A 26,474-nucleotide genomic window follows, 5' to 3' on the forward strand; every position below is an offset into this window, starting at 1 on the left:
CCTGTCCGGTACTGCAGGCTCTCACCTCTCAGCATGTACCTCCACTCCCCATCCCTACTTTTCTTTTCCCTTCCCAGTAGCCCAGCCTCACAGCCCAGCAGCTTCTTCCTCCCCTCCTCCCTCCATCCTAGCCCTGACAACCTCCAGGGTCTCCAGTCTCCGCCTGCTAACCCACCAACTCCCAGACTCTCAGCTTCCAGACCCCCAACAGAATGCAGAACCCAGCCCCAGGTCCTAACCCCTTGCCCCTAGCCTTGGGTACTCAGCTCAGTCTGCCACCATAAATCCTTACTGCCTTTCCAGGAGAACTGGACAGCACACTTAAGCTCTGTGAGGCCTGGGACTGGAGACTGAAACTGACAAAACCTTGAGGGCAGAGGGCCAGGGGGGAACTGCTCATTGGAGTTCCGGTGCAGTTGCTCTCCTTTATTTTTAACTTCTGACTCACAGCTTCTGGCATCCGGGTTTGGGGCAACCAGAATGGGTTGGGGGGGGGGGGTATTAATAGAGTTGAGGCGCAGTCCAGACCCAGTTCAGTGTGGAAGCATATAGAGCAAGGAGCCTCCCCCTGCCATCATGCCCTGTGGAGGTGTGGTGGATTGGGGCAGTAGCTGGACCAGTACCTCTCTGGCTGCCAGTATCAGCATGGTGTCTATACCTTGAAAGTCTTGAGTAAAAGCCCACCATGAGACTCCTGGGCACAGCTCTCCACTAAATTTGCAGTGGTTTGGGGCTCCACCAACAATGACACTCCTGTTTTACTAGAAATGAGTCCAAAGTGGAGGGGTTTTTGCAGCCTCAGCCTTGGACTGCCTAGACCTACTCCTGGACCAGAATGCTAGGTTACTAGGAGAAAAAGCTCTGGTCCTCAAAAGCTCTCATGAAGACAGGGTGTGCCGCATGGTGGTAGCAGAGAGGGAGGGCACAGAGCCAGGGATTTGCTAGCCCCAAACCAGACACAGCACTGGGAAGCTGCCTAATTCTTTGCTTACCATCCTTCCATTATTTTTATTTTCCCCCTCTTATTGGGTTCTGTACCTACTCACAGGGGTCAACAGACCTCAGAATCTTTCTCTACTCCATAGAGAAAACTAGTTCAGGAAAGCTCCTGAGAAACTTGTCTCCACCAAGGTAAGAATGATCCTTTGTATACTGCCATTCCTATGAGGAATGAGTTAAAGTAGGAGTTCCCTAATTTATACGTGGGGAATGATGGGGAAATCTTGATATCTTACTAGACTAATCACCCAAATCATTCACACCCATGCCCGATTTGCTAGAATTCCCATTGACCAAGGATGTACACTCACAGCAGCACCGCCTACTTGCAAACCAGAAACTTCTGCATTCAGCGACCCCAGACTCTGGTTCCCAGGTGAAACCAGATGGCTTTGAGAAAAGGGTGATTGATTGTTTTTTCCACATACAGAGACTAAGGTCACCCAAACGAAGCTCTACTTTTAAGAATGAGCCCAGATTATCAGACAGCAATGGGCTGTGCTGCCCCAACTCCATCAATTTACTTGAGAGCGCCAGAGAGAAGGTGAATGGGTAGAGAAATGGTCTGTCTCTCTCTTCCGAAATCCCTTCCCTATTCATTCATTGCCTCAGTCTGAGCATCCTACCAAATCATAGTGCCTGCCAGTGCTCAGAGCCTCTTTGGGTCTGTAGGGAACTCCTGTCTTCCTGTGGAGTGGGGAGAAGTTCACTATGAATCTCAATGGATTTTACTCAGATTCATTAAAAAAGAAAAGAGAGAGAGAGAGAGAGAGAGAGAGAGAGAGAGAGAGAGAGAGAGAGAGAGAGAGAGAGAGAGAGAGGAAGATCCAATCAATGGGGATGGGGTGTGGGAAGGATAGTTTGACCCTCTCCACTCACTCCAGGCTTAGCAATGCTTATTGCTCAATCAGAGCAATTCTGAGGGCCCAGGCAATATATAGCCCCCGACCCCAGCCACTTTGTATTGACAAACTGCTGAGCATATAAAAGACTTTAATCTCCTGGGTTATCAGTCTAGCATGAAGGAAGATAGTCACTCGTTTGTTAATTTAACAGTAATAATTAACTCTAATCCACTGTATACCAGGTATTGTGTTAAGTGTTTTACTGGTGTACTGGTTCATAATGTGGATTTTGTAATAAAAGAAAACACAATAATTTCAAGAGAGATATCAAAAATACTTTATTTAAAGTAATGTCCATTGCTAGCTACACATTCCCCCATCTTTCAGGCAATTTGTGGCTACTGTTCCAATAGAACATTTCTTGTTTTGAAGCAAACCATTCAGAGACCCAAGTTTCCACTTCTTCGTACGTTTGAAGTGCTTCTCAGAAAGTGTCTGTGCCATCAATCAGAACAAGTGGTAATCTGAAGGAGCAAGGTCTGGTAGATACGGTGGGTGGGTTAATACTTCCCAGGCAAGATCTTTTTTAAAAATATATTTTATTGATTTTTTACAGAGAGGAAGGGAGAGGAATACAGAGTTAGAAACATCAATCAGCCTCCTCCTTCACACTCCCTACTAGGGATGTGCCTGCAACCAAGGTACATGCTCTTAACCAAAATCGAACCTAGGACCCTTCAGTCCGCAGGCCAATGCTCTATCCATTGAGCTAAACCAGTGGGGCCAGGCAAGATCTTTTAACGTGTCTTAAACTGGTTTTGAAGTGTGTGGTGGTGCATTATCAGGAAGCAAAATTACTTTGCCATGTATTCTAGCCCATTCTGGTTGTTTTACGGTCAAATACGAACCAAATTGATTATTTTTTGTCGCTAGTGATCAGTATTAATTGTTTCACCTGGTTTAGAAGCTCATACTACACCACACCTTCCTGATCCCACCAAACGCAGAGCATCGTCTTCTTTCAAAAGTGATTTGGCCTTGCAGTCGATGTTGATGGTTGACCTGGATCAAAACATCATTTTGTGCATTTGGGATTTCAAAATAAATCCACTTTCCATCGCCAATCACAATTTGATGCAAAAAAAAAAAAAAAAAAAGACTTTCTTTCGTGCTGTTAAAGCAACATTTTATTGATGACTTTTCGGTTTTCCATTTGTGTTTCGTTCAGTTGATGTGGCACCCATTTTCCTTCCTTTAAAATCTTCCCTATTGCTTGTAAATGATTGGAAATTGTTTGCTGAGCAATGTTTAATCTTTCTGCAAGTTGTTTTTGAATTTGGCACGCATCTTCATCCAATAATGCTTGTAATTGTTGGTCTTCAAACTTTTTTTGGTTGACCTGGACGTTCTTTGTCTTTCACATTGAAATCATCACTTTTAAAGCATTTAAACCAGCATTCAAAGTATCTTTAGATGGAGCATGTTCACCATAAGCTTCCCGAAGTATATGATAACTTTCAGCAGCACTTTTCTTCAAAATAAAGTAATGAATTAAAACTTCCCGCAAATGCTCTTTTTTGGCATGAAATTTGACATTTTTAAGTGTAAAAAGTATCTGTGATGCTAACACCTTCAGAAAATTTGACATATGAAGTTTTGAAGCTTGCTGTTAATATAACAAAATAGCATACATATCAAATTGCATATATATCAAATTGCATATATATCAACACATGTGTAACTCCAGCTATTAAAAAAAAAAAATCCACATTATTAACCAGTACACCCGTACATTTAGTCCTTACAAAAACCCTATGATTATTTCCATTTAACAGATAAAGAAACTGAAGCTCAGAGAAGTAAAATAACATCCAAGGTCACCCTAGCTGGTTTGGCTCAGTGGATAGAGCGTTGGCCTGATGATCAAAGGATCCCAAGTTCTATTCTGGTCAAGGGCACGTACCTTGGTTGCAGGCTCCTCCCCAGCCTGTGTCCTGGTCAGTCCTCATGCAGGAGGCAACCAATTGATGTGTTTCTCTCACATAGATGTTTCTATCTTTCCCTCTCTCTTCCACTCTCCCTAAAAAATCAATGAAAAAATATCCTTGGATGAGGATTAATGAAAAATAAAATAACATCTAAGTTCACACACACAACTAGTGACTAGGTTGGGTCTGACTGCAACCACTGTGTGCCAGGGTCTAAGAATGTAGAAAACAAGGTACTTCTCTTTTTCTTCTACATAATGAACACCTAGTCACCCTTCAGGATCAAATAACAAATGTCATCTCCTTTGTAAAACTTTTCTTAAATTCTCTCCTCACAAGTAGAGTTGATAACTTGCTTTTCTATACACTCCTTTGAGATAGCACTTTTCACAGGTATTGTAAAAATTGGCTTCCATATTTCTATTTCTCTATCTTTGAGCACCTCAGCAGCAGGACCTGTTTACTATTCATTTTCACTTGGAAGTATAATAGGCATCTCAAAATCAGCATACCCAAATTTGAACACCTGATCTTTTCCCTAAAAATGACCCCTCCTAAAGCTGTCATCATCTCAGTTGATGGCAATTTCATCTTCCAAGTTGCTCTGACCAAAAACCTTGGATCCACACCTCATGTCCAATTCGTCAGCAAATCTTGTTGACTCTCCCTTCAAAATACATCTGAAATCCAACCACTTCTCATCACCTTCAGTGCTGCCATCATGATCCAGATTATCATCACCTGTCCTCTAGATCACTGCAGGAGTCTCCTGACTGGCCTCACTGTTTCCACCCTTGTCTACTATGACCTATTATCCATACAGGAGCCAGAGATATCCTGGTAAACCCTCTATTCTAATTTCCAGTGTACAGTACATGCAACACATAGAGGAATGAGATAAATGACACCATGGGGGGGAGGGCAGACAAATCAAGAACGTGGGCTATTCTACAAAACAGCTGATTTGTAAATTTCAGAAACCTAATTAAAAGAAAAAAGATGAGACTTCTATTCTTGGCCCAGCTGGAGTCACACACTTCTTCTTATCCCTCCTGCTAAAACCCTGGACAGACCATAAGATTCTGAAAAGAGAAAAAGGCAGACTGACTAGGAACTCCAGTGAGCTGAACTCATGGTGGTGAGTTCCCTGGGTTTTCTTGATGCCTCTTATATCCCAGACTGGGTACCAGAGAAGTCCATAAGATTCTGAAAGGAGAAAAAGGCAGACTGACTAGGAACTCCAGTGAGCTGAACTCATGGTGGTGAGTTCCCTGGGTTTTCTTGATGCCTCTTATATCCCAGACTGGGTACCAGAGAAGTCAGCAGCCTGTAAATGCCAGTGATCACAGACCAAGAAAGGCCTCAATAAAAGCCTGCTCTCTCTAGCTAAAATACTAGGAAATGGGCAGCATAGCCAGACAGAAAACTCTTAGACAGTAAACATTTTACTGCAACTGAACATCACAGAATAAACTTCAGTCCCACCTATACCAGAAAAGGCTAAGTAAAAACCCAGACTTACACTCTCATCAGACTCTCCCATACATTCTCTGGAGTGGTGCCAGAGAAGGCTGAACAGGGAGCCTGGGCTTCTATCACCACAAAGTACAATGCTTCTCCCCACCAGGTGGTGGCAGAGTGCCAGAGGAGGCCTAGGGGAGCATCAGGACTTCTGCCCGTGACATAACCCTCCTTTCCTCCCCACCCTACTTCTCTACCACCCTCACACCTACCACGGTTAGTGGAAGCCCCCTGGAGATCAGGAAGAAGGCACTTCAACCACTTCCAGACAGAGAGGTGTCACTAGAGAGCTGGAACTTCTACCCCAGCCCAACAGTAAGGAGGAGCCCCCGTTTTGGAGTATCAACTGGTGCCACGGGGGCGGGGGAGGGGGGGCACAACATTTGAACTCCTACCCTTACTTGGCAACAATGTCAGAAGAAGCGTATCAAAAAACAAACATTTAGCCCTAACCTTTTTGGCTCAGTGGATAGATCCTTTTGGCCTGCGGACTGAAGGATCCCAGGTTCAATTCCGGTCAAGGGCATGTACCTTGGTTGTGGGCACATCCCCAGAAGGGAGTGTGCAGGAAGCACTCTCAATGTTTCTCTCTCATCCATGTTTCTAACTCCCTATCCCTCTCCTTTCCTTTCTGTAAAAAAATCAATAAAATACATTAAAAAATAATACAAAGTTGTAACTATTTTGCAGAAGTAAACTTTCCAAAAAAATGTAAATAAGTTTCAGAGTCTCATAACATAATATCCAAAAAATATCTGGAATGCAATAAAAAATCACTTATAATACCAGGGACCAGGAGATTTTCAAGTTGAATGAGAAATAATCAACAGATAGCAACACCAAGATGACAGAGAACTTTAAATGATCTGATAAGGATCCTAAATTGTCCAACATAAACCAAAAAATATTTCAGTAAACAGTTATAAACAAGATGAAAACAAATGAAAAATAAATAGAAAGTCTGAGCAAAGAAACAGGAGATACAATAAAGAATCAAATAGAGCTGAAACTGGTTTGGCTCAATGGTAGAGCGTCGGTCTGCTCTGCGGACTGAAAGGTCCCAGGTTCGATTCTGGTCAAGGGCATGTGCCTTGGTTGTGGGCACATCCCCAGTAGGAGGTGTGCAAGAGGCAGCTGGTCGATGTTTCTCTCTCATCGACGTTTCTAACTCTCTCTCCCTCTCCCTTCCTCTCTGTAAAAAATCAATAAAAAATATATATATATTTTTAAAAAGAATCAAATAGAAACTTTAGAACAGAAAGATACAATAACCAAACTAAAAATTTCGGTGGATGGGATCATCAACAGGATGGAAAAGAACAGAGGAAAGAATCAGTGAACTTGAAAATACAATAGAACATTAGAAATGATCAAATCTAAACAACAGAAAAATAGACAAAGAAAAAGAAACAACAAAGATAAAGAAGGAGGAGGAGGAGCAAATGTTATAACATTATTTCAACATTTCTTTTTTATTGAATTTATTGGGGCGACATTGGCTAAAAGTATACAGTTTTCAGGTATACAATTCTACAATACACCATCTGTGTATTGTATTGTGTGTTTTCCACCCCAATTCAAGTCTTCTTCCATCACTATTTATCCCCCCTTTACCTTCTATCTCTTCCCCCACTCTGGCAATCACCATATTGTTGTCTGTATCCACAAGTATTTTTTTTTCTTTGCTTAATCCTTTCACTCTTCTTGCCTAGCTCTCAACCCCCTACCCCCTGAAAGCTGTCAGTCTTTGTATCTATGAATCTACCTCCACTTTGTTAATTTATTTATTTTTAAAATTTGTATTTATTGTGGAAAGTATTACAGTTTCTCACATTGCATTTGTATCTTTAGCCACTTTTAATCTATCCCCCTTATCCCCCATTGACCCCCTCCTTCCCGTTCTGCCCCCTCCCCAGGCCTTCACTGCACTATTGTCCGTTCTTAGGTTATGCATATATGCATATAAGTTCTTTGGCTAATCTCCTCTTGACCGCCCCCCCCCCTTCCCTCTGAGAATTGTCAGTTTGTTACATGTTTCCATGTCTCTGGATCTATTTTGTCAGTTTATTTTGTTCATTAGTATCCACATATAAGTGATATTGTGTGATATTTGTCTTTCTCTGACTGGCTTATTTTGCTCAGCATAATAGTCTACAGGTCCATCTATGCTGTCACAAAAGGTAAGATTTCCTTTTTAAAAAAATATATATTTTATTGATTTTTTTACAGAGAGGAAGAGAGAGGGACAGAGAGTTAGAAACATCAATGAGAGAGAATCATCGACCAGCTGCCTCTTGTGTACCCCCCACTGGGGATGTGCCCGCAACCAAGGTACATGCCCTTGACCGGAATCGAACCCAGGACCTTTCAGTCCACAGGCCGACGCTCTATCCAGTGAGCCAAACCGGTCTCGGTTTCCTTATTTTTTATGGCCACATATAATTCCATTGTGTAAATGTCCCACAGCTTTTTTTAAAAAAATATATTTTATTGATTTTTTTTTACAGAGAGGAAGAGAGAGGGATAGAAAGTTAGAAACATCGATGAGAGAGAATCTTCGATCAGCTGCCTCTTGCACGCCCTCTACTGGGGATGTGCCTGCAACCAAGGTACATGCCCTTGACCAGAATCGAACCTGGGACCCTTCAGTCCACAGGCTGATGCTCTATTCACTGAGCCAAACCAGTTTCGACCCCACAGCTTTTTTTTTAACCACTCATCTACTCTGATGGGCACATGGGCTGTTTCCAGACCTTGACTATCCTATATAATAAAAGCCTAATATGCAAATCAACCAAACAGCAGAAACACCAGTGGAATAATTGGTTGCTATGACGAGCACTGATCATGAGGGGGCAGACACTCAATGCAAGAGCTGCCCCCAGCCCACAGGCCTCAGGCCCCACCAAGGTGGGTGCCAGCAGCCCCCCCCCCCAATAGCTTCCACTGGTTGCCCCACATAGAGAGGTGACCAGCAGCAGCAGCCGGGGCAGGGCTGGCCAGTGTGCAGGGCCAGCAACTCCCCCCTCCCGCCATCACTTTGCCAGTAACCCTACAGATCAGCTCTGATCATTGGACAGGCCTAGGGACCCTACCTATGCATGAATTTCATGCACTGGGCCTCTAGTTGTAAATAATGCTGCAATGAACATAGAGGTAAATAATTCTGTCAAATTAGTGTTTCTGGTTTCTTCAGATATATTCCTAGAAGTGGAATTGCTGGGTGATAATTCAGTTTCATTTTTAATTTTTTTAGGAAACTCTGTACTGTTTTCCACAGTGGCTGCACCATTTTGCCTTCCCACAAACAGTGCACTGCCTTCCCACAAACTGCACTGATTAAGGTTCCTTATTCTCCACATGCTCACCAACACTTGTTTGTTGATTTATTTATGGCTAGAGACGTGGTGCACAAAATTCGTGCATGGGGGGGTGGGAATGTCCCATAGCCCAGTCTGTATCCTCTCCAATCTGGGACACCCCTCTCACAATCCAGGACTGCTGGCTCCCAGCCTACCTGCCAGCCTGATTATCCCCTAACCACTCCCCTGCCACACTGATCAAAGCCTAACTGCTCCCCTGCTAGCCCAATTGCCCCTAACTGCCCTTCCCTGCAGGCATGGTTCCCCCAACTGCCCTCTCCTGCAGGCATGGTCTCCACAACTGTCCTCCTCTGCAGGTCCAGTCACCCCTAACTGCCCTCCCCTGAAGGCCTAATCAGCCCCAACTGTCCTCCCTTGCAGGTCTGGTCCCTCCCAACTGCCCTCCCCTACAGGCCATCTGTGGTGGCCATCTTGTGTCCACATGGGGGCAGCCATCTTTGACCACATGGGGGTAGCCATCTTATATGTTGGAATGATGGTCAATTTGCATATTACCTCTTTATTATATAGGAGGATGGCCATTCTGACAGGTGTTAGACGATGCCTTATTGTGTTTTAATGTGTAGTTCTCTGACAATTAGTGACATTGAGCATATTTTCATATGTCTGTTTGCCATCTGCAATGTCTTCTTTGGAGAAATAGCTATTCAGGTCTTTTGCCCACTTTTTTAATTGGATTATTTGTGGGTTGTTTTTGTTTGTTTGTTTGTTTTAGTGTTGAGTTTTATAAATTCTTTATAAATTTTGTATATTAACCCATATCAGATGTATCAGTGGCAAATATATTCTCCCATTCAGTGAGTTATATTTTTATTTTTCAACATTTTTGTATTTTTGCAATTTTTCATTTTTAAAAAAGTTGGAGAGGCTATGTGGAGGATAGATATGTGATAAGTGCAAAGTGTAGTAAAATGCTAATAAGAATCCTGCCGAAACCGGTTTGGCTCAGTGGTAAAGAGTTGGTCTGCAGACTGAAAGGTCCCAGGTTCGATTCCTGTCAGGGGCATGTACGTTGGTTGTGGGCACATCCCCAGTAGGGGGTGTGCAAGAGGCTGCTGGTCGATGTTTCTCTCTCATCGACGTTTCTAGCTCTCTATCTCTCTCCCTTCCTCTCTGTAAAAAATCAATAAAGTATATTAAAAAAAAAAAAAAGAATCCTGTTGGCAGCCCTGGCTGGTTTGCTCAGTGGATAGAGCTTCAGCCTGGGGACCAAAGGGTCCCGAGTTTGATTCTGGTCAAAGGCATGTACCTTGGTTGCAGGCTTCTTCCCGGCTGTGGCCCTGGTCAGGGCTCCTGCAGGAGGCAACCAATTGATATGTTTCTCTCATCAATGTTTCTCTCTATCTTTCCAGCTCTCTCCTATTCTCTCTAAATATCAATGGAAAAATATCCTCCGGTGAGGATTAACAAAAACAAACAAAAAAAATAAATAAAGGTGATTAAATTTTTTTTAAAGAATCTAGATGGCAATTTGGTGTTTGTTCCCTGTAAAATTCTTTGACATTTTCTGTATGTTTAAAATTTTTCATATTAAAAATGTGGGGGGTAGCTCAGCTGGTGTTGCTCAGTTGGTTGAGCATTGTCCCGTGCTCCAGCACCAGTTCAATTCCTGGTTAGGTCACATGCTGGGGTTTCGGACTCAATCTGTAGTGGGGATTGTGTAGAAGGCAGCAGATTGATGTTTCTCTCATCAATATTTCTATCTCCCTCTCCCTTTCTCTCTCTGAAATTAATAAAACATATTTTTAAAAAACACGAGGGTAAAAATCTCGAACAAAAATTATCACAACTAGCACTCCCAATCCCACTTTCTCTACTTTACCTTTTTTTCACAGCACTTATCATTATATAGATTATATAATTCATTTCTTTATTTTGCTAATTTTTGTCTGTGTCCTCTCACTAGAATGTAAGCTTCCCAAGGATAGGCATTTGTTGTGTTTTGTTCTTTTCTTTTTTTCTGTATCCTCAAATCCCAGAACAGTGTCTAGTATATGGGAGATGCTCAATGAATATTTTCTGAATTAAGAATGACTTTCTGTATCCCTAGGACCTAGGTCAATGTCTTGCACAGAGTTAATGCGCAATGATTATCTGTTGAACTGAGATCCAAGTTCTGCAGAAGAACCTTAGAATGAACCTGTTGAACTGGAGTGGTTCAGAGCATAGACTCTTGAGGCAAATGACCAGGTTTTGCATTCTGATTCTGTCACTTCCAACTGTGGTACCTACCTGAATTAACACCTCTGAGCCTCAATTTCTCATTGGTGAAATTTAAATAATAATAACCTTGGTAGGGTTTTTGTCTGCATGTGAAAAGCACTTAGGATTTTGTAAAGATTCAATACTTGGAAGCTAATGACAAAACAAGAACAGGACAAGAACTGGACATGTCATCCTACTTCCATCCTCCAGCAGGCTGAGCCAGGAGAGGCTGAGATATCAAGTTCCTCAGACCCCTGAAATGGTTTCTCTTACTTCTTATCTCTTATTGCTTTTCCTTCTGCCCTGTACTCTCTTTCCTCTGGCACCCTGAAGCTCTTTCCCATATCATAGCCATGCGGAAGTTGGGTGGAGGACACAAGAGGAGTCTGTGGGCCAGGGACAATAAGTTAGAGCTTTATTTTCCTTCTGTTCTGGGCCTAAGTGCCGCCCTGGTATTGGAAGCAGGTCAAGTAGGAGGGTACTGGAATTTCAGGGCCTAGAGATTGAGAGAATAGTACTGGAGAGGAGGCACTCACAGGAGAGAGGCCTCATAAGCTGCCCTCTGCCCTGATCTCCTGTTTGTTAGGAGAGAGCACTTCCCCAGCATCACTTCAGTCCGTTTTTCTACCTCAAGTCTTTATTCCTGGTAGCCCCAGCTCTGAGCAAGCCTGGGGATCAATTGGGCATCTTTCTGCAACTCCCTCTTGGAGGTGGGGTGGGGTGGACCCGGCGAAGAATGGGCTGCGATTGGGAGCATGTGGACTCAAGTTGGGGGCTGAGTTCACCTATGGCCCAAGTCCTCTGCCTCGTCCCTATGGTTGGCAGTACCCCAGATATCTGGGGAGCTGGGGCTGAACCCGGGGGCGCCACTGCTTCTGTTCCTTTAAGGAGCCGCTGTTTAGCATTCCTGCCGCTGCCACTGCCTGACTCTGCGCGCTGATTGGCTGGAATCAACTGAGAAGGGAGCCAGGGAGAGATGCTCTTGACTCCACTCAGATCCATCCTGGGGACCAGTGCAGGAGCGGTCCTCGCAGCACCCAACCTCTGCCCCGGCTCCCGCTTCTTCTTTGCCACTGGGCCTAGGCCCAGGAGCCACTACGGGCGACACGGAGCCACCAGTGCTGGAGGGGGAGCCGTGGGCGCGGGGCAGCGTGGGGGCAGAGGCCCCAGGACGCCCGCCCGGCCCCAGGCCCCGCTCCGCCCGGGCGCCCCCACGGGTGCCCCCCCCTTCCTGGTCTGAGCAGTGTGAGTGTGCCCGGGAACCTGGCAGCGGTGGCGGCGGCGGCGGTGGTGGCGGCAGCAGCAGCGGTGGCGGTGGAGGCAGCGGCGGCGGCAGCGTGGAAACCGGCGTTGGCTGGGGGGTCCGGGCCGCGGGGGGCAGTGCCATGAACAAGCACCAGCACTGCTGTAAGTGCCCCGAGTGCTACGAGGTCTCCCGCCTGGCCGCCCTTCGGCGCATCGAGCCCCCGGGCTATGGGGACTGGCCGGTGCCAGACCCCTATGGGCCAAGTGGGGGAAATGGAGCCAGCACGGCATATGGGGGCTATAGCTCGCAGACCCTGCCTTCGCAGGCGGGGGCCACCCCCACTCCACGCACCAAGGCCAAGCTCATCCCCACCGGCCGGGATGTGGGGCCAGTACCCCCTAAGCCAGCCCCAGGCAAGAGCACTCCCAAGCTCAACGGCAGCGGCTCCAGTTGGTGGCCTGAATGCACCTGTACCAACCGGGACTGGTATGAGCAGGTATGAACCAGTGGGGGGTAGGATGGGGAGACGGTGGTGGGGCAACTGGGGAGTGGGGGGCGGCGGCTGGGGAGTGAGGGCCTAGAGGCCTGGGGTGCAGCACGGGTTCGTGGGGCTCCAAGCCAGTGGACCCTAAGCCCTAGCATCACAGCTGGACAGAGAGGCGATGGGAAATGTGTGCTTCACGGTGTGTGTCTGTTTGGGGGCCTCCGTTTGGAGGGGGGTTGTGAGGAGCTGTGTGTGTCAGGGGGTGAAGGTATGGCGGAGGAGCACATTTTCCTGTGTGGGGAATTGGGTTTGACTCAGTGCGGGGGCTCAGCAGTATCTCTGTGTCTGGCAGGGGCGGGAGGTTCTGCGGGGGCTGTGTGTGGTGTGTGTCTCCGCGGGAGGGGAGGAGGGGGCATGGTGCTCTGCGTAGGGGGGACATGTGTGATGCGTGTGTGTGCTGTGTGTGTGTGTGTGTGTGTGTGTGTGTGTGTGTGGAGGTTTGTGGAGAAAGGCAATGGAGCTCCTGTGAATCTATGTAAAGCCCATGCGCCCAGCTCGCTGAGCTTCATCCCTCGATGCCATGAGTCCCTCTCCGTCACAGTCCCTTTGTGTGTGAATGTGCACATGGACGTATGAGAATGTCTGACCGCGGAGGTGTTTCTGTATATGAGGCTTCAGGGACGGCTGTGTTTCCCCGTGTGTGGCTACATGTATATGTGTGTGAGCATATGGCTGCAAGTGTGTGCACACGTGTGTGTGTGTGTGTGTGTGTGTGTGTGTGTGGTGTCCCTTTAAAGAGGTGCTTGACAGGCAAGGGAAGGGAGGGGGAGAGAGAGAGAGACATGTCCCAAGCAAGGCTGAGATGATGGCGAGAAGGACAGACTCTTTTGTCCAAGCGGCTCTGAAGTGTGTGTGTGTGTGTGTGTGTGTGTGTGTGTGTGTGCGCGCGCGCGCGCGTGCATGCGTGCGCCTGTATGTGCTAGAGGGGGGACTGAAGCAAGCTTCCTCGCTCCAGAACAGGCATGATGCCTGGAGCCGGGCACAGGGCATCTGCTCTGGTGTAAGAACTGGCCCCAGTGGGGCATGCCCCATTGGATACCCCCAGACATGGGAGAACTTGGCCCCCCAGGTCTGACTTACAGCTTGGGAACCCCTGGGTGCAAGGCACAACTCTGGTTTCCACTCCCAGCCTAAACTGCCAGCTTAGAAAATGGAAGGAGCATCTGTGGGAGAAGAGCAAAATGGAGGCTGGACCGGCAGAGCCAGGTCCCTGGCACACATGGCGGAGGGCCTGCCTGATTATTTGTCTCTGCAGTCCCCAGGGTAGGGAGAGAGGAGGAGGTTTTGCTGTCGAGAGCAGGTAGTGACCATTCTGGCCACGTCTGTCCTTCTCTGGGGATAGGATGTGCTCTCACTCAGAAGCAAAGATGGGGACTTCCTGGGGAGAGGAGTCCTTCCTTGGTTCCGGCCTTCTGTCTGTTTACACTATTTCTTGTGTCTCTTTCCTTGGCCCCTTGCCTTCTCCAGCGAGTCCACCTCTCTCCTTTTCCTCTCTATCCAGGGGCCCTATACTTGCAAACACTCTTATGCTTGTCCTGCTCAACTAGGAGACGAGTGACAGTTGGCAATGTTTCTTTGCTGGGGCTTATTGCTGGATGCCTTTTGGCCCTGGGAGCAGGGTCCCTGAGGGGGGCAGTGGGAGGGTGGACCAGTTGGGAGCAGGAGCCTCTGGATCTCACTGGAGCTGGGCTTGAAGCATGGCTTATCACATGTGGGCATACATGGTACTCCACATGCATGCAAGAACTGCATGGGTGTTCTTTTCCATGCATTTCTGTCACATGATACTTCAAGCAGCTGTGTTGATTTGGGGCCTCTAAAGAACCATCAGCTCCTCCTGGGATCATGGACCAGAGTGGGGCTGCAGCTGGTGTCCTCCCACCAACTCCTGGAGCTGCAGGGCATAAAATCTTGGGGTCAGGCCCAGAAAAGGTAGAGGCATGACTATCCAGCCCTCTCCTCAGCTCCTCCTCTCAGCTTCTGAAAGTCAAAAGTGTGTGGGATGAAGGTGGGAGAGAGAAGCAGAACAGGGCATGTGGAGGAGCCCCCACCCTGGGTTCCCAGGTCCCCTTTTCAGGGGAGGAGTCTAGGGGTAAGGCAAGAGGTAACACAGCCACAGAAAGATGGGGAGAGAGTGTCAGGTTACCTGGGGAGAGAGGCAAGAGGGTTTCTCCATTGAGGGGATGATGAGAGTAGGAGCCAGAAAGCAGATGCTACTTGTCTGTCCAGAATCAGATTTTCACTTGACAATGGCTATTACAATAGTATGTGCTCTCTGGGAAGCCACCTCTCTGGGCTGGTCAGACTAACCCTATGTTTCTGTCCCCTTCCCTTGTGTCTCCTCCCATGACTATTCCATGTTGAAGGCCATGGACTCTGCTGCCATTCGCTCCATGGTCATCAGCTTCTCCCTCTTGGGGAATCTTGTCCATTCTGCTCCTGTAGCATCTCTGGCTTTACCTCTGACGCCCCGCCAGATCCTACCCTGGCCCTTTATGCTGGGAAACCCAAAGGGTTCTGTACTAAACAACTCTTGGTAGAAAATGGATTAGGACTTTCACTCCTTCTACCCATGTAGAATTGGGTTCCTGGGGACACATTAGGAGACGTAGAATGAGGGCTTATGAGGTACTCTGAAGGGGGCAACTTCCCTTTTTCCCATGAGCTCTGCTGGGGGAGGGGATGAGTGGCCAACACATCAGTGGCCTTGGCAGCTTGCTTTAATCTAGATTTTAGTCTCTGCTCTGCCACTAACTCCCAGTGTGCCCTTAGCACAACCTGTGTCCTCTTTGGGCCTCAGTGTCACCATTTATCACAGGAGGGAGATTGGACAAGATGGCATCTACTGTCTTTCTACTTCTGACACAGTGGGAGTCTATGATCTCCACCATGGAGTGCAGTGGTTCAGAAGGCAAGCCGGTCCTGGGTACCGCCATGGATGCTGGGTGTGGCTTGGTTTATCTGCCATGTTCCATTTTTGCCACCTGCCTCAGGCCGGCTCTGCACCCCTCCTAGTGAACCGCAAAGCCCTGGAGCCCAGTCTCTCCTTGAGTGCACCCCTGGCTGGCTCAGCCCCAGACCATTGATCTGAGCTAAATAAACAGCTGTGTTTGGCATGATATGGCTTGAAGCACGGGGAGGGGGGTGAATTCCTCAGGGTCAGTCTGTCCCCCTCTGTGGTGTCTAGGACCTATTTGGGCTCTTCTACGCTGTGGGGAGTGTGGAGGAGCAGGTTGACCAGGAGGCATCTGGCTGGGGGGGTATACCAGGAAGCATTTAGGGAACCTGCCTGTGTTTTCCCCTAGGTAAATGGCAGCGATGGCATGTTCAAGTATGAAGAGATAGTACTCGAGCGGGTGAGTTTGCCAGTGGGGCGGGATGAAAATGGAAGGGAGGGATTGAGTCAAGAGAGGGGAGGGCCTTAAACCTGAGTCTTAAGACTCACAGGGGGGGCCTGCATTGAAAGGATGGGGAAACCGTAGCCCTCAGAGGCCACGTCATTGCATCAATCAGTCAACTGACTCACAAATATTAATTGGCCTTGCTTGCTGAAGCCTGGGGAATTGGGGAGGGGGTGGCTTCACTGAGGCCTTTATGCTAAAATGATCAGCACAGGCTGGGAAGCCAACAGGTGTCTGACGAATATGCCCTGGTCTTCCCTGGCCACTTCTGAGGCCTGGAGCACTTGACCTGGCTGTTAGGGGAGGTTGGGGGACCAGGAACCCTTCCTCATGCCCTTTGAGTGAGCAGACTGTGCCCCTCCACTCCTTTCCGCAGGGCAATTCTGGCCTGGGCTTCAGCATCGCAGGTGGCATTGACAACCCCCATGTCCCTGATGACCCTGGCATCTTTATTACCAAGATCATTCCTGGTGGAGCAGCTGCCATGGATGGGAGGCTGGGGTGAGGTGGCCGGGAAGCAGGGCTGGGGGAGGCAGGGGAGGATGGAGATGAGGGGAGGAGGACTGCCTGGCAGGATGACCCTTCAGTTCAATCTGAGAGGAGGAGGGGGAATGGAGGGAGGAAGAGGAGGGGAGGGAGGGGAGCAGGAGGAGGCGAGAGAGGGGATGGAGGGGCTGTGTCACAGTGTCGTGCCTCTTGGACTTCCCCCACAGGGTGAATGATTGTGTGCTGCGGGTGAATGAGGTGGACGTGTCAGAGGTGGTGCACAGCCGAGCTGTGGAGGCGCTGAAGGAGGCAGGCCCTGTGGTGCGGTTGGTGGTGCGGAGGCGACAACCCCCACCTGAGACCATCATGGAGGTCAACCTGCTCAAAGGGCCCAAAGGTGAGGTCCTCTGGGTTGCTATGCTCTGGCCAGAGGTCCCTGGTTGACTATGAAGGAAATGGAAGGGAACAGTCTTACTCCTTGCCTGACTCCCATAGCAGGTCACACCTTTCTTTCTTGACCTCATGTTTCACCCTACTGACCTCGGGATGACAGCCTAGTGTTTGGGATCCCCAGAGAAGTGTGTTGGCTAGGGGCAGGTGTTGGGTTTTGCATAGAATTGACTGAGCACTCTCTAACTTCTGCGGCCCTCTCCCACTCCCTGGCGCAGGCCTGGGTTTCAGCATTGCCGGGGGCATTGGAAACCAGCACATCCCAGGAGACAATAGCATCTACATCACCAAGATCATCGAGGGGGGCGCTGCTCAGAAGGATGGCCGCCTACAGATCGGGGACCGGCTGCTGGCGGTGAGACAGTCTTCACGGAAATGCCCAAATGGTAGGGTGGGAAGGTGGAGCTCTAGCAGCCTCTCATTTCAGCTGAACCTCATTCAGGTATTAGGCATTTTGGGGAATTTCAAGAGTGTCATTGGAGTTGGGTGTATCAGATACCAAGGCCCTACTTCTTTTCAAGGCTGGGAGTCCCTTAGCTACCCTACCCCTATCTCAGGCTTCTCAGCTCTTCACAGCACTGCCCTTGGGCCTCTGTGAGAGCACTGTTGAACTTCACTGAAAGGGCCCCTCTCAGGGGTCCCTGAGAGGCCCTTCCTTCTCTCAAATGCTAGCCCGAAGGCCTTTTCTCCTCTAGGTGAACAACACCAATCTGCAGGACGTGAGGCATGAGGAAGCTGTGGCCTCGCTGAAGAACACCTCTGACATGGTCTATCTGAAGGTGGCCAAGCCAGGCAGCCTTCACCTCAACGACATGTACGCACCCCCTGACTACGCCAGCAGTACGTACCCATCTGCCCTGTCACTGGGTTGGAGCCCCTGCCCCTGGTTTCTGGAGGGAACAAGTGAATGCCCCTTGTTGAGATGGAGAGAGAGAGCGGAGGACTAGTGCTCAGGAGAACGGAGTCCACACCGTATAGCTGGTCCCTCGGACAAGTCCCTTTCACGTCTCTTTAGTTTCCTCTTTGGCGAAAAGGAGCCAAGCTAATGATATATGTGCTGCCTTCTTCATAGGCCTGCTGCAAGGCTCAAATGAGATCATGAACGAGAAAGCCCTTGGAAAACTGTGTTAGGCTACAAAGATGTGAGGGATTATTATTAGTTACACCTCTAGTCATGCCGTTCTTTGTAGACTGCCTTGACTTCAGCTCTTTCTAAGACTCACAGGACTGAGCCCAGGATTCAGAAAGGGACTGTGGAAGAGGAGCCTTTGGGGCGGAGTGGGGGCAGAGAGGCTTGAGAAATCAGCAGCCCTTGGTGCTGAGGTGCATCTGAGGCGGGCATGAGGGATGGTCCTTGGGGAGGGGAGGAAGGTACCTACGTGGAATGGTCTCTGAAATGTTCTCGCCCTCTCTTGATTCCAGCTTTTACTGCCTTGGCTGACAACCACATAAGCCATAATTCCAGCCTGGGTTATCTGGGGGCTGTGGAGAGCAAGGTCAGCTACCCGGCTCCTCCTCAGGTTCCACCCGCCCGCTACTCTCCTATTCCAAGGCACATGCTGGCCGAGGAGGACTTCACCAGGTGAGACTATCCCAGCCCCTATATAGGGGTGGGGAGGAGAGGAATCCGCTGCTGGCTGGCCACAGGCCTAGTGTGGTATGGCAAAGAAGAGGACAAGGCCCTCATGGCTCCCACTTTTGGCCTCTGAGGCCCTCTCTCAACCCTGGAGGCCCTAAGGGACAGGAGAGACTGCAGGCATACGTTCCACCATCAGGGGGAGTGCCAAGTGTGTGGCCCAGATCCAAAGTGCAGAGAAAGGGTGGGGTGGAGTGTTTTGGGGACTGAGGAGGTGTAGGCTGCGGGGGTTCCTGCCCAGAGACAGTTGCCGCCCCCTCTGCTGCAATCATTCCGAACTACAGAAGAAAGCAGTGCAGCCAGTGGGGTTGGGTGGGACGCAGGGAGGCTGGCGGGCTGGGTGGTTTCATAGGGACCGGCCCCGCCCCACTCTAGCGTCGCCTCCGTGGAACTGGTCAAGCCTGCCAGGGTTCCGGGGGACAGGTTTGCCATAGGGTGGGGCCTGCTGAGCTGCTAGGCTGGCTGCAGTGGGGCCCGGAAGGATAGGCGGACGGGGGAGAACAGCAGGAGCCATGGAGAGGGCGCTCAAGTTCTCAGGCTCGGGCTTGGCCCAGGGCTTGGGCTCGGCCTCAGCCTCGGCCTGGAGGAGGGCTTCGCAGAGGTGGGCTTGGCCGCTCCGCTCCCTACGACCTGGAGGGGATGCCAGGTAGGAGGAGAGGAGGGCTTTGAGCAAGAATATCCGGGACTCACTGAGGAAGCCTAGGGCCTAGACCTGGAGCAAGAAAGGAGGAATCTTGGAGTTGGGGCTCCTCTGATGAAAGATGCTTAAAAGTGAACGTGGTGGGCCTGGAAATGTGCTGGGAGTCCCGTATATGGATATACCTGGGTGGCTGTTGTTCTCACCTGATGACACTGTGACTATTTACTGAGGGATTTTTTTTACACATGGCTAGTTGTAGTCCAGGTTTTCTTTCTTTCTTTCTTTTTTTGTAGTCCAGGTTTTCTATGTATTTGTTCCCTTGCTTTGGTTAGGCTCCTGTGCCACCTTGGGGGACCTGGGAACTCTTTATCTCTGTCTCTCACATCACCGAGCCAGGGTACATAGTAATTGGTGACTACATCTGTTACTGGGGAAAGTAGGAGGGGTCAGAGTTGGGGGTGGAATTTTGAAATAGCAGAGGAGCATGTGGAAAGTAAGTATGCACACACATTCTGTGGATGGAGAGTGTAATCAACTCCAGAGTGATTCCACTGCTCCTAACTGGCTCCCCTTCTGTGGCCCCAGCTCCATCACACCAGTTGGTAGGATAGGAGAATCTGGGGAGGAAGAGGACCAGTGGATGGGCTCTGAACTATGGTGTTTAGAGTCCAGGCGAGGGCTTTGCTGACCTGAGAGAGTAGGGGACTGCCCACTGGAGAGCTGACTCTGAGCCCTCAGGAAGAAGGGAGGGAAGAGGAACTGAAACTTGGACCTGGCAGAAAATAGCAGCCAAGCAGTTTCTAGGAGAGAAAGGGAGGAACAGGGTATCATAGTTAGGGACCCAAATCCTTCTGCAGTGATAGAGACTCTTGCTCCAGACAGGCCCTCATAGGGATGCTAATATCTACCTTGTTCTGACCCTTCCACTGCTTTCCCACCAGAGAGCCCCGCAAGATCATCCTGCACAAGGGCTCCACAGGCCTGGGCTTCAACATCGTGGGAGGAGAGGATGGAGAAGGCATTTTTGTCTCCTTCATCCTGGCAGGAGGCCCAGCTGACCTGAGTGGGGAACTGCGCAGGGGAGACCGGATCTTATCGGTGAGGAGACAAAGGCGAGGTGGGAGGATGGGAGCCATGCCAGTCAGAAAGGGAGGAGAGGAGACCTTGCTTTCTCTAAGGAAGACTTGAGATGGATGAAGGGCTAAGAGCTGGAGAAAACTTATATTTTCTTTTTTTTTCAAATATATTTTATTGATTTTTTACAGAGAGGAAGGGAGAGAGACAGAGAGCTAGAAATGTGGATGAGAGAGAAACATCGACCAGCTGCCTCCTGCACACCCCCTACAGAGGATGTGCCCGCAACCAATGTGCATGCCCTTGACCGGAATCGAACCTGGGACCTTTCAGTCCGCAGACCGACGCTCTACCACTGAGCCAAACCGGCTTCGGCTAAAAACTTATATTTTCTTTTGGATGTCTTTAGTGAGGGACAGGGACTGAGATGAGACTTATCCTTGAGGAGGAAATGAATCTTTCTTTTATCTTAACCCTGCTTGGCATTTGACCTCATAAAGATAATTACTATACTAGGGATGCCATATTCTGTATGTCTCCTCTTAGGGGCAAGGGTGGGATACTGAGAAAGGCTTAGGGATGGGTACCTATCTCCCTCTCCTGCTATGACACAGGACTCCCTTTCTTGCTTTAGGGGTGGCTCATAGCTCCTCTCTTTCAACAGGTGAATGGCGTCAACCTGAGGAATGCAACTCATGAGCAGGCTGCAGCTGCTCTGAAACGGGCTGGCCAGTCAGTCACCATTGTGGCCCAGTACAGACCCGAAGGTAGGAGAAGGAAGGAGGGGCAAGAAGATTTGAGGAGTTTACATTTTTAAGTGTTGGCTTTTTGCCATCATAGGCATCAAAGCCACTAGACCAGGTCCTTTCTATTTTAGTGCAGTAACCTCTTGCTCTTTGGACTGGGGTAGGTTTGTGCAAGTCAGGGAGCATTTACCAAGGCTATACTCAGAACCTGCTGATCAGGGCTGCAGTACAGCAGAAGGCCAATAGTGGGCAGCAGCCTACGGGAGGAAGCACAGAGATTGGGGAGGTTGGAAAAAGGGGAGGGGAAGGAATGGGGCTCAGAGGGCTCGGAGACGCGGAACTATGAACCCTGGATCAGGAGAAGGGTAGCTCGGTTGGAAAGATCTCAGGGAGAAGTGACCCGACTTCTTAAGACATCTTGGGCCAAAGCTCTATGACCGCCCTCCCTCCCCCGCCCATTTCCCTTCCCAGATCGGGGTGACCATGAAAAACCCATAAAGGAGCCGAAAAGATGATGCCAAATCCTCGGGGTCGGGAACCTGGAGCTGAGCTCTCCCCTTACGAGGGGCCTTCTTTGTGTTCTCAGAGAGCGTCCTTGGGCTGCGGAGAGGGGGCGGGGCCGGTTATGCAAATTAGGGCCTTTGATTGGCTGGGACCCGCGGAGGCCCAGGTGCGGAGGTGAGCCTCCGGCCGCGGGCGCCTGCCGGCCGGCAGAGTGGCCATTGGCTGCCCAGCGCGGCCTCCGGCAGCACGCCCCTCCCCCTGACCCAGGCGCGGGCGCCCCTCCTACCCCCTCCAGCGCCTCAGGCGTCTCCTCCTCCTCCCTGCCGTCCCTCTCCCCCTCCTCCCCTCCTCCCCTCCTCCAGCGCGCCCCGCTTTGTGGCCGTGGTCTCCCGCGTGGGACGTGGGGGCGGCTGGAGCTGGCGCTTTCTCAGCACCAGACCTGGACTCGGACCCGCGCCAGGTGAGGTGGGGCGGACGAGGGCGGGGGTCAGGTCCCCTCCTTGTCCGCCTGAGCCTCTCTCTACGATTCCGTTCTGTTCTCAGACTCTCTTCCAACACCGCCCCCCCCCCCTGTCTCTTCCCCCAGCCCCTGCGGGCACTGCTTAGATCCCCTCTTGAGGGTGGGGGTCCAAGGAGCGACCCTCTCCCGTTCCCGGGCCCCTTCGGCGGCATCTCTTTGCCATCACCCCTCGCAGCCACTTCTGCCCGCTTTGTGCCCCAGGGCCTCGGCCCTCCCTCCCTTAGCAGCTCCCTAATCCCTAACCTCAGAGGAATTTTCTAAAGCGCTCCTCCCCCACGCTCTTGAATCCACCAAGCCGGGCTACCTCTGGGAACAGCAGAGATAGACTTGGCCTTTTCAGAGCCCCAAACCCACGCTTTTGTTTGCACCGACTTCTTTTGCCTCCCCCTCCTCTTTGTTAGCCCAGCTTTTGTCTCTGAGGGCTGCAGCTCTCAGGCTCTTCGGACATCGGACATCTAGGCCCCACGGGCCAGTTCCTAAGGTGGAGGAAGGGACCTCTCCCTGGCAGGTGCGCTGGGTCCTTAATGAGGAAGAGAGAGGCTGGGAGCCCTGTCCTCAAGCCCTGAGGGATCTAAAGCGGATCTAAAGCGCCTACCTTTGTCCTTTCCGCCCTCCCCCACTCTGGTTCAGTACCTCCAGCCAAGAGCCTGAAGGGAAAGAAGAGAGGGGCCTGCACCTTCTGCACTAGTGTAGGGAGGTAACTAGCTAACAGGAGAGCTGGCTGGGCTGAGGTCATGGGAGAGATGAAGATGGACACTCTGAGTCATTTCTCTCCATGTTTGGGGTTCAGCTTAAAGATAAGAAACACCTAGGGTTATTGTTTTTATGATTTCTGCATTTGCTGTTGGCTTCTTAGTGTAGAGCTAACCATCTGATTTTTATTAGCAACGGGTATGTATCCATTTCATGCCCACAACTTCGATAATGTAGGTTCTGCAAAGAAGAAAATGGTTTCTGTCGTGTGTGTGTGTGTGTGTGTGTGTGTGTGTGTGTGAGAAAGAGAAATTGATGTGTTTCTTTCGGTTTTGCTCTCTGATGTTGGGCACATGGAAACAATACTGTGAATTTGTTTGGTGGTAGGGTGTTGGAAACTGGTGACTACATATTTTGTGAGTTTTGTTGGGGGAATGTAACTGGTTTCCATACAAAGCTGCAAGTTGTCCAGGGTAAAAGGATTCCTGAAGTGTTCATTGTTCTCAGACTATCTCTGAGACTGTATAATGTATGTTGAGGTGCTGTGTTGTTAGGTCTCTCTACCCCTTGCTATACAATGTCCTTCTTCTCTTATGATTCAATTGGGCCACTGCTGCTAAAGCTCTGCCACCCCAATCTTCTTTCTTTGGTTTGGTAAATCCAACAGGATCCCAACATGCAAAAGCTCTTTTTTTTTTTTTTTTTTTTTTATCTCATTCAAAAATGGACCCTTGGCCGAAATCGGTTTGGCTCAGTGGTAGAGCGTCGGTCTGCAGACTGAAGGGTCCCAGGTTTGATTCCGGTCAAGGGCGTGTACGTTGGTTGCGGGCACATCCCCAGTTTGGGGGGGGGGGGGTTGCAGGAGACAGCTGGTCGATGTTTCTCTCTCATCGATGTTTCTAACTCTGTCCCTCTCTGTAAAAAATCAATAAAATATATTTTAAAAAAATGGACCCTTGGAGACAGGTCTATAGGGACTGTCAAGCATTCCGTGTTGGGCTCTGAATTTCCTTTGATAAAGTGATAGTTTTTAAAAATATGGACTACATGTTGATCATTTTATAAATATATTAAACTAGATTCCCAGTGCATGGATACGGGCACCAGTGAGGCACCTTGGCCTGGCCTACACCCTCAGGGGATGTCAGACTGCTGGTTTCGGCCTGATCCCCGCAGGCCAGGCTGAGGGATCCCACTGGTGTAAGAATCTGTGCATCGGGTCTCTGGTATGCATATAAGATCTTTGGTTAATCTCTTCCCACCCTCCCCACTCTGAGATTCATCAGTCTGTTCCATGTTTACATGCCTGTGTGTTGAGCATCTGCCCCCTGGTGGTCAGTGTGCATCATAGCTACCGGTCAAACAAACAGTCGCTTAGGCTTTTATATATATATAGATACTGTTCATTAAAAGATTGTATCACATGGGCATTTACAAAATGAATAATCCAGACATATGTCTGTTGGCTAAAATGGCAGAGACCACATGTTATTGGCCAAGTAAGTGTTTATTTTTTTTTACATGGAATATGAAAGCTGGAAGGGATTATATCGTCCAACCCCTCATTGTGCAAGCCAAAACAGTGACAGGAGCAGAGGGATTTGACTTGTCTAAGGTCTTGAGAGGAAAGTTGCTGAGGTCCACCTCTGCAGTTGGCTTAATCCTGAGGTCCACCAGTTGGGACCAATTGTGCTTGGGAATATCTGAGAGACCTAAGACCGAGCTAGAGCAGAGGAACACCTGGAAAAGAACCAGGGAAAGAGAAACTAGGGAAAGAGAATGGGGGAAAGAGAGATGTATGTGCAAAGAAAGATTAATCTCCATTGTGGCTACTGAAGCAGCATTGCCAAATCAGTGCAGCCTTTAGCTAGATATTCTTTAGTATGAGAGCTTTGAAAAATAGCTTTGACTAATTAGAACAGAATAAGAACAATTGTTCCTTTTTAAATGGCTTAACTGAAATATAATTAATATACCATACAATTCACCCATTTAGGTGTGCAACTCAGTGGCTTTTAGTGCATTCACAGAATTGTGCATCCATGGTCAGTCAATTTTAGAACATTTTCATTAATCATCTCCTTTTAATCCATAGAGAGGGTGCAATTATAGGAAGAGTGATAGGTATATCTCATCTCCCCTGGACACTTAAAGGCTGGATGGCAGCTCGGTGGGAATGTTCTAACTTTGAGATTTTTTTCATATATTTGTTTAGCTTAATGTAAACCCATAATGAAGATAGAAACTGTGGCTATCTATTTGAACTTTGTACTGTGCCTAGCATGGGCGCTTTACACATATTTTTATGATGGAGCTTTGGAAAATATTAAAATAGAAGTACTAAGTGATAAAGGTGCCATAGTGAGAGATGCTGTTTAATAGTTTCACTCCTGATTGCTCTAAACTGTTGTGGACACAGCAATCCTACCTATTAGCTAAAAATAGCATGATGTTCTTGGGCATGTATAATCCTGCTTTAAATTCAAATTGAAAAATTAAACAACTGGTTCTTGGCAAAGGCTCTTTTCCAATCTATTCTAAAATGAAAAATATTTTTCTGTGACTTGTGGACTTGCTCCACCAAAGGGAGGATGTGTTTCATGCTAATACATCTTGATTTAAAAACTACTTCCTACATTTTCTCCTCTAGTTACTTTGTAAAATAGCCTCTGTTTATAAACTGAACTAGTGTTTTTCTGGAAAGCCCTTTGTTTATAAAGTAGAACCTAATGCCTAAACCAGGAGGTGATCCAGAAATTGATCACTAAGTTAGCTAAACTGGGAACTGGTTCTTTGTGACCAGTCTTTTCAACTGGAATGTAAATCCAGAAAGGCAGGGGTTACAGGAAATAAGAGAGAATGAGTTTTCCATACTTATTTTAAAGTGCGGAATGAGCACACTTTCACCGTGGAAACATCCTCAGGTAAGGCCTGGAAGAGTTAAGAATCAGTGTTCATAATAACTTGAAAGTATAAAAGGGATATTTCCTCATAAATAAGTAACTTTCAAGGATGTAAACATAGCTGCTACCCTATCAGCGAGATCTCTTTGGGAGCACAGAGATGAAAGTTTATAATAGCAAAGAATAAAGTTCTGAACTGCCTGTTGCCATCCTAAAAGAAGGCTAATATAGGGAAGGAAGAAAATAAATGCCTGTTAACAGTGTTTCTATACTGAACAATGTGAAGGCAGCTGGTACTGTATTTATCTGTATCCCCAGCACCTAGTCCAGAGCATGGCATGTGTTTTGTTGAATTGAATTATTGAGTATCTCCATGTTCCAGATGGCTTTGTAAGCATTTCAGATATCCAGTGGGAGATGGACAGTATTACCCTGTTTCCCCGAAAATAAGACAGTGTCTTATATTAATTTTTTCTCCCAAAGTTGCGCTAGGTCTTATTTTCAGGGGATGTCTTATCTTTCCATACGCTAGGTCTTATTTTCGGAGGATGTCTTATTTTCGGGGAAACACAGTACCCCCATTTTACAGATGAGAAAAATGAAGCTTAGAAAGGTTGAGAGACTTGCTCAGGGCCACACGATTAGTAAGGGGCAGAATCAAAAATTGAAGTCAGGTTTTCTGAGAACTTT

General features: G+C 48.6%; 1 protein-coding gene across 6 annotated transcripts in view; it reads left to right on the forward strand.

Annotated features, from left to right (window-relative positions):
• Positions 1–11,900: 11,900 nt before the first annotated feature.
• DLG3 (discs large MAGUK scaffold protein 3) overlaps positions 11,901–26,474 on the forward strand; it is a 76,002-nt gene continuing 61,428 nt past the window's right edge. For 2 of the 6 annotated variants that reach the window (XM_084869497.1, XM_084869498.1), the window contains exons 1-9: positions 11,901–12,683; positions 16,037–16,087; positions 16,509–16,633; positions 16,846–17,015; positions 17,287–17,423; positions 17,764–17,908; positions 18,491–18,650; positions 20,286–20,442; positions 21,083–21,185. In XM_084869497.1, coding sequence (XP_084725623.1) covers positions 12,327–12,683; positions 16,037–16,087; positions 16,509–16,633; positions 16,846–17,015; positions 17,287–17,423; positions 17,764–17,908; positions 18,491–18,650; positions 20,286–20,442; positions 21,083–21,185 — 1,405 coding nt within the window. In that variant the 5' untranslated portion in view covers positions 11,901–12,326. Of the gene's footprint in view, positions 12,684–16,036; positions 16,088–16,508; positions 16,634–16,845; positions 17,016–17,286; positions 17,424–17,763; positions 17,909–18,490; positions 18,651–18,890; positions 19,351–20,285; positions 20,443–21,082; positions 21,186–21,831; positions 22,129–26,474 lie in introns of those variants that run through there. The other 4 variants (XM_084869496.1, XM_084869499.1, XM_084869500.1 and 1 more) reach the window with 4 other exon arrangements.

The sequence above is a fragment of the Pipistrellus hanaki genome (genome assembly GCF_964339955.1).
Source record: "Pipistrellus hanaki genome assembly, chromosome: X".
Lineage (NCBI taxonomy): Eukaryota > Metazoa > Chordata > Mammalia > Chiroptera > Vespertilionidae > Pipistrellus > Pipistrellus hanaki.